Source organism: Branchiostoma belcheri, unplaced genomic scaffold, assembly GCF_001625305.1.
Source record: "Branchiostoma belcheri isolate BF01 breed outbred unplaced genomic scaffold, Haploidv18h27 scaffold73, whole genome shotgun sequence".
In the NCBI taxonomy this organism is placed as follows: domain Eukaryota; kingdom Metazoa; phylum Chordata; class Leptocardii; order Amphioxiformes; family Branchiostomatidae; genus Branchiostoma; species Branchiostoma belcheri.
This window is the reverse complement of record NW_017804387.1, coordinates 746,541-754,587: the sequence shown is the minus strand read 5'-3', so window position 1 is coordinate 754,587 and position 8,047 is coordinate 746,541. Positions and strand designations below refer to the sequence as shown.

The following is an 8,047-nucleotide window of genomic DNA, read 5'->3' as shown; positions in this document are numbered from 1 at the left end:
GGACCTGGCTATATTCCTGCTGCAAAGTCTGCCTTGTCCCCCCGACGACCAGTGTCGGTCATGGGACTAGGTAGGTAGGTAGGTAGGCACTACACTACACTACAACTTACTAAATTGTATCAATATACTGTAACAATGGCAGTGCTAAAACAGTGAGCTTGCGAAAGCAAAGGCACAACAACATTTCAAATGCACGACATCAGTTTGCTTCTTATCATTTCAGAAACATATTGTTGAATTATACGTTAAAAGTCTTTTGATATCATTCTAATCAAAGCTCATATCATTCTAACCAAAATTGTGTGTATGTAGTTCTGATTCTAACAGCCCATGTCATGTTCACACTTCTAAGCTTTGTTTTCTCTTTTTTTCACAAAGGTTATAGATTTCTGCCATATTTTAAACAACATGATGATGTAGCAAAATTGTGCGTTAAAGAATCATACAACATTAGATACATAGTAAACTTCCTTTGAAATTCAATCTTTTAAAGACCATCAGATGTTTATACACACTGTCATATTTGGGCAATGTTTTAAGATTCATACAAGAACCGAGAGACTAAGAAAAGACTGAGTCAGTCAGGAGAGGGGTCCCTCCGTAGGAGTGTTAACAACCTGGAATGATAACATAGTATCAAAGCTCATACTCAAGTGTTTAAATTTTTGGCGGCGCCTCTGGGGCGTAACCTTTTAGTATATCATGCGTCCAATTCAGGAAAATTCTAGCAATTTGCTCTTGTTGCTCACTTCTTTTAATTGCCAGCTTATTGTCAGTATTTCCTACCAACCAGACTTTTCAGTCACTTTCTTATTCAAATGTTTATGGTTGACATGAACATTGACATGAACCACAATGTTTGAGAAGGCACGTGTTTATCGATCTAACAACTTGATTGGTTGTGAGGCTGGTGACGTCACAAGGCACATGTTTATCTAACCACTTGATTGGTTGTAAGGCTCGTGACGTCACAAAGCACATGTTTATCTAACCACTTGATTGGTTGTGAGGCTGGTGACGTCATAAGGTATATCTAACCACTTGATTAGTTGTGAGGCTGGTGACGTCACATGTATGTCTTCTTCAGGTCGCTGGGAAGGTCCAGGGTGCAACACGCCACGCCCGCGATGGCTTCTGGGTAGTCGGGAACGTTGCCCCACAGGTCCTTCTCCGGGTCGTAACACTGGACGGACTTGATGCGGCTGTTCTGGTCCAGGGAGTACCCTCCGATGAGATAGATCTTGTCGTCTAACACCGAGATACCGCTCTCCCCTGGAAAAAAGTTAAACACTGTTTAACACAAAAATGCATTTCCCGAGTCCATCAAATCAAATCTCATCTAAGTATGTAAGGCCACACTGTCTTAATTTTATGGAAGACATCCTCTGAAGACCCCCCAAACTAGTGCGTGCGGGCGAATAAAAAAATTCCGGCCAAAAATAAAAATGCTACTAAACCACAGGAATACAAAGCTGGTATTGTGAATTTACGGCAGTATATAACGACGTACACGGCAAGCCGGCACATGCTGGCTTTTTGTGGAATTTCTAAATCGGCACTGTTGGTATGTACTGAGTTCTTGAGTCGTGGAGCTTTGGTAGCCTGGTTGCCATCAGAGTTACCACCGCCATCGCTAACTACCATGGAGTACCCAGGCCTAGAGCCAGACCATATAGAATGCTACAGCTACATCAGGCACCACGAGTCATTACACTCACCTAGACCAAAACAGCTATTTCCATCTTGACTCCCGGCCAGCTCTTTCAAAAGCGAAAGTATTTTTTTCCGAAAATAATGTCATTACGCTGGTAGAGCATAGGATATTGGGATTTTCTTATACACAAGCAGGTATTCTTCCTACCTTGCTCGCGTTTCGATGTCTATCAGACACCTTCCTCAGAGCTTCTGACTGGAGCCTAATATAGATGCGAGAAGCAGAACTCCAGTCAGAAGCTCTGAGGAAGGTGTATGAAAGACATCGAAACTTAAGCAATTGCAAGGTAGGAATCCGAAGAATACCTGGATGTGTGTAAAAAAGCATTTTTGTTGCGTTTCTCACTGGTGCAATAGCTCAATTGGTAGAGTGCTCGCTTTGTAACCGGGAGGTCGTGAGTTCAAACCCCGGCCGGGTCATACCAAAGACTTTAACAAGAGTTCCGCGATCTCATACCTTCGCCAAGTGATGTTAACCCTTGCGGTTGACGAATTATACAATTTAATCATCGATTTTGTAAATAAGAGCCTCATTTGCGTGGATTATATCAGTTGATCATATTCGATCTCCACCCAATGACAGCTTTATTTTAACAAAAAGGCTATTATAGCACTTCCTCATCAATTATGCAAATGAGGTCATGATTGTAATAAATTATGTTTATTGATGTTCAGCTTCACTTAACTTCCAAATGTGGCAGGTATGACATTCTCAACAGTTATAACCATGAAATTACAAACATTTGCCATTAATTATGCGAATTAGGTCCTCATTTACATAATCTATATCCTCAGATGTTTTATCTTGTTCTCAAGTAGATGTCACAAGTGTTTCATAGTTCTATTATCGAACAAAGCAGATTTATAGAATTTCCTCATTAATTATGCAAATTAGCCCCTGATTTGCATAATTGTAATCTGATTATGTCAAGCATCACTTCAACTACCTACATACTAAAGATCATGACAATCCGTCAACCGGTTCTTGAGTTATCATCCTTCGAAATTTTTTTCAACAAATGCTCCTGCAGTTCCAGGACAAGCCGCTAGGGGACCCAAACTCATGTCACTTCTTTCCTACTCCAAGAACTATCTACCAACCAAAATTCGTGACCCTAGCATGTCCAGATCACTAGATATCAAAACCGGAAGTTCTGCTGCAGTACCTAGGAAAGCCGCCAGGGGGCCCAAAATCTAATCATTTCTAGGTCTCATGAAGACCTACATACCTACCAAGTTTCATTTCAATCCATTCACTGCTTCTTGAGTTATCTTGCTAAACCACAAACACACACACAAACACACACACACACAGACAGACGCTACTGAAAACATAACCTTCTCGGCGAAGGTAAAAATGGTACACACTTCTTTCTCTGCTTAGCACTCAGCACATATGAGAAAGAGTGCGGGAAGGTCAAACACACAACACTACCAGCGGACTAGCCCCCTGCTGTAGTGCTTTGCACAACTGTCTGTCGTCCAAAGGGTTACAGAAATAGATATGGGCACCACCCTACGCTCTGCATAAGGGCACGGGAGACCTTTTCATTCCTTTCTCACCTTGACCCTCCCGCAAGGGTGCAACCTGGGACCACTGGTCGGTTTCCGGTGTGTAGCACTCCACGGTCAGCACGTCCACTCTCTCCTCGTCCGCGTCGAAATGGTTCCCTCCGATGACGTAGATGCGGTTCTTGACCCTGGCCATGCAGTGGAAGCCCCGGGTGGTCGGCATGGGCGCCCGCGAGTCCCACTGGTCCAGGGCCGGGTCGTAACGGTACAGCACGTTACTGAACGTTCCTAAAGTCACACAGAGAAGTAAGATTGTAAAGAGAACTAGCGGCACGGTAAAGTAAGTTAGTCGTTATCTACTAGTATCTGTATGTTAGAATCAATGATGCTGGTAGATTGTAGAATGCCAACAGACCGCAACAAAACGCTTCTAAAACTCGATTTGTCCTTTGTTTCAAGTTCTTGTACCTAGAACTTGCTCTAATGTATCAAGCTTTAATTATCTTTGTTCTTTATCACATTGCATTGTGTTATATATTTCTTATCCTTTGTATTTCATTTACTAGTATATTGGATTTCATTTTGTAATAATCTGTTTTTGTTATATGTATATAAGTCTTGGTAACTTTGGACGAGAAGCCAAGCCAAGAAGATATAAGCCTTGGTAACTTGAGTTCGCTACCACTTTGTGTTGTATTACCTTCTTCAATGTGTGAACAAGGAAAAAAAACAGTATATCTGTATAATGTCCTTGGTGTGAATAAAATGCCAACAGAACAGAACTGGCCATGGCAATGTAAAATAGAGCCAAGGCAAAACCACAATCAAGCTAAAATATATACCACTAACACTACATATATTCAAACACTGAGGATGTGTGGATAGTTCTGTAGTGATAGAAAATCTGTTTTTTGTGCTTACCTGACGCAAACCCCCCGGATATGTAGATGGACTGGTCGAGCACGGATCCAGCGTGGCCGAACAGCGCCATGGGTAACTGTGTGACGTAGGTCCACTCGTCCTTATTTGGCAGGTAACACTCCACCGAGGCGATCTCTCCGTTCCTGTTCTCTCCTCCGATGGCGTAGAGGCGCCCCCTAACGGCGCACAGCGCGAAGTACGTCCGCGCCTCCCTCAGGGAGGCCAGCTGCAGCCACCTGTTGAAGCGGGGGTCGTAGCGATACGCCGACGCCACGGCCGATTTCCCCACGCGGTCCAGAGTGTTCTGTCCGCCGACCACGAAGAGGAAGTTCCCCAGAGTCGCGACACAGTGCGTGTAGGTGGTCTTTTCAAGCGGTTTCATGTTGACCCATTTGGAGCAGGTCTTGTCGAAGAAGAGCGCGTCGGCGCACACTTCCACTTTGCTCTGTTTGGTGAGTCCGCCCGAGGCCACCAGCGAGGGCCCGAGGGAGCGTACGCGGGTCCTGTCGCACTGCAGCACCGGCTGGGCAAGCTGCATGAGGTGGTAGTTGGAGGCCTCGATCAGTAGGTTGGTGCAGCCCACAGACTGGCGCATGAAGTCCACGGTCTGCACGGATTCTATCACGGCGTCAGGGGGGATGAGCGCGAATCGGATCTTCTCCATAACCTAGAAGAAAAAGTCGAACTTGAAATATAACATTTGCAAAGCAAACGCATAATATTTACCTTGGTCTAGCCTAATAAACTACAGTAACTGCTCTGTTGATTCTTACTCATTTTGAAACACATTTATATATAATTTATATACCAGCCCCTCCGACTCTGTCCTGCAAATTGCAACATAATGTAACCCAACACCACAAAGTGTCTGCTACAGCACTAGTTACCATGGTGACAGACGTCTGGTTCAAGTCCTTTTGTGTTTGGAGAAGAAGAAGAAGAAACAGAGCAAAAAATGTATTTTTTCTTCTGTGAAGGTAAACACAAATATGATGAATAAGATATAAGAAATAATCTACCTTTATTGCAAACTCATGTCCGAGGGCAATTGCAAACTGACAACTACAATGAGGACAGAATGTATCAAAGAGTTCTACTTCTACAAATCTAGGGTTGTACCTCTACTTGATACTAATAACGTACGTGTATGTGACAGAGAGATGATATGTAATATATAAACAGGTAAGAGAGACAGGGCAAATACCATCCTGTAAAAATTCTAGTTAAGCTATTCGAGGGTTTGATTTCTTCTCTGGAGGCAGTGGGAGATGAATTGTCCGACTTTTTGACAAATAGATGGGTCGGGAGACTCAAGCATTATTATAGATATTCTCCAACACATAAAATAGAGGTGAAAACTTGGAGCAATATAAGAGACTTCTTTGGCAATTTTTTTTTCTTTCAAAATCGTATTTGGAACACTGACATATAAAATGCATTTCATCTTTCTTCACTGCTCCCCCTATACAATACCTACAGTATATATCATTACAACAGGTAAAAGTTAAGGGTACTGTACATGTGGTTGTTGATGCAATGTGTCTTTATTTAGCTGCTATTGTGGATAAAGAATGTCTGCCACACAGAAAAAAGGGGGCAATAGTTCACAGGCTAATGTTTTGCAGCTACAGTTTGTACAATGATGCAAGAACCATTCACCAGTTTCCAATCCCCAGAGTGCAATGCGAAAATAGGGGGGTAACCCTCATTTGCATAGGGATAGAAGGCATCAGAATGATCATGTTGACGTTAAACAGCTTGCTTTTCACTGCAGCTGTGTTTTAGGTGTTGGGGCATTTTATGCTTAACATTAATCAAATTACTAATGGGTTGAATCTGAAAACAAATAGAGAATGATTTTTTTGGAATATGTGGTTTGTAACGTTATAGTGGTAACACTATACTGATGCTGTAACGTTACAAACCACATGTTCCATGTTGAAAAGAACACTAAAACTTCATTCTCTATTTGTTGCCAGATTCGGCCCATAGTAATTTAATTAATGTTGAGCATAAAATGCCCCAACACCTCAAAACACAGTGAAAAGCAAGCTGTTTAACGTCAACAGGATCATTCCGATGCCTTCCAGCCCTATGCAAATGAGGGTTACCCCCTATTTTCGCATTGCATTCTGGGGATGGGAAACTGGTGAATGTCCCATGACCTGCAGTCACACTGGAGTGTGTTTAAGCACGGTTCTTTCAGAGTTAATGACTCGAGTTATTTGTTTTCTTCGCTGTTTAAATAGAGACAGCAATATCGGAAAACATATTTATGTTGTAAACGGTTGTTCTAAAGTCCTACTCACCTTACTGGCGTGTTCAATCCGGTCAGGGTCGTGAGAGAGCCATGTGGCAGCGGCTTTGAAAATCTCCAGTTCCGAGGAGGCGAGCAGCTCGTCCCTGGCCAACAAAAACACCAACTTCTCGAGCGTGAGTCGGACAAAGTCTTCCTCCTTCTTGGCCAGGACGGAAAAGTTCTTGAGGATGAAGTCGTCGGCAGTTCTGTCGACCTTCGCCAGGTGGTAGTCGTGAGCGATGTGTCCGATATCCACGCAGTTGTCAATGTTTATTTCCGAGATGAGAAACTCGCTGCAGAAGTCGATGATGGGAGTGAGTTGGATGTACGTTGCAGCCATTAAAACGTCCCTGATTTTATCCATGCACAGGCAGATTTTAGACGTGTAGGCAAAGTCGATGATGTGTTCGAGTCCGACTGCGGGCATGCCGCGTAGCTCGACTTTTGATTCGGTAGCCTCCTTCATGTCGCCCGTAAACATGGCTCGGAAGTACTCGGAAGCCGCCGCCATGACGGCGCGGTGCACGGCGAACTCTTTCCCCTCTGCTACCAGCGTCACGTCGCAGAGATGCCCGTCCTGCAGCCTGAACTCGTTGAGGTTCCGCAGCACGGCGGCGCTGTGTACCGACAACACGTACGTCTGTCCCCGTGGCTTCGCAGACTCGTTCGCGTCGATGAACGACGCCATCTTCATCGAGTCAACCTACAGTACAACACAGGCGACGAAGAAAACAAATAAAGACTTCAGTGTTTGTTTACAATGTGGAGAGGGCACTACTTGTCCCTCTCGAATGAACACAACACAACATCTTTTTCCTCAGAAACCTAGCACCTCTCCATCGGTGATTCTAGAAAACAATGGAAGCGCTATCACAAAATTTCAGTCCTATCATAAACAGAAAATGCTCCTTGTACCTTCTGTTTAACACTTACTGACCTGACTTACCTGGTCGTTGTCCGCCATTTTTTAACAGGGAGGCCATTGAATCACTTGATAGGCAGGATGATAACAGGAGAAACACCATTACAGCCGTATTTGGATCAAAAGAACGTTTGGTCCTTGCCTACAGGAACCAACAACAAACCCCACTGGCAACTCTACGCCTCATACCATCTGTCATGTCTGTACAACAGTGCCAGGCCTACCTTATTGTGTTGCGATCCTATAGTTGGTGCTGCTCTGTACCCGTGTACGCACACTCAGTCAAACAGGACCAGTCGTTAAAAATTGACCAAGTGTCGGCGAGCAAACACCCCGCCACACCGCACCTTCCCCGGCGTGCAAACATTACATCATCGCCGTGGCATGTCGTAGATCGCGCATATGGTCCCTACCATACAAACGACGTAGTCTCTACCAGACCATGGAGTTAAAATCTGTATTTTAACTCTCCATGACTCCATGACCAGACTAACTACGCTAGCTATATGTAGGAGAATAATTGCCAGGGGAGTTTGGCCGCCTTGTAGGTTTGGCAGAGAAAGAAACTAACTCCCCGCGGCCGGACTCCCTTGGCCAATTTTACTCTCTTTTTTTTGCCGAATTCTACGATCCGTATTCCCGTAGAAAGGCCTGGTGGAGGCTACTAACGACGCGGATTC

At 44.2% G+C, this 8,047-nt stretch overlaps 1 protein-coding gene across 3 annotated transcripts; it reads right to left on the bottom strand.

Annotated features, from left to right (window-relative positions):
- Positions 1–262: 262 nt before the first annotated feature.
- LOC109485160 (kelch-like protein 9) lies at positions 263–7,800 on the bottom strand. Of its 3 annotated transcripts, none has more exons than XM_019788602.1 (5): positions 7,383–7,585; positions 6,456–7,148; positions 4,147–4,813; positions 3,277–3,513; positions 263–1,272 (listed from the first exon to the last, which is right to left on the bottom strand). In XM_019788602.1, the coding sequence occupies exons 1-5, from the start codon at positions 7,407–7,409 to the stop codon at positions 1,067–1,069; spliced, it is 1,830 nt and encodes a 609-aa protein (XP_019644161.1). In that variant the 5' UTR covers positions 7,410–7,585; the 3' UTR covers positions 263–1,066. The 3 variants fall into 3 exon arrangements, with proteins under 3 accessions (XP_019644161.1, XP_019644163.1, XP_019644162.1); XM_019788604.1 differs by lacking the exon at positions 7,383–7,585 and adding an exon at positions 7,592–7,800 and having other exon boundaries at positions 264–1,272; XM_019788603.1 differs by having other exon boundaries at positions 264–1,272; positions 7,392–7,585.
- Positions 7,801–8,047: the final 247 nt, after the last annotated feature.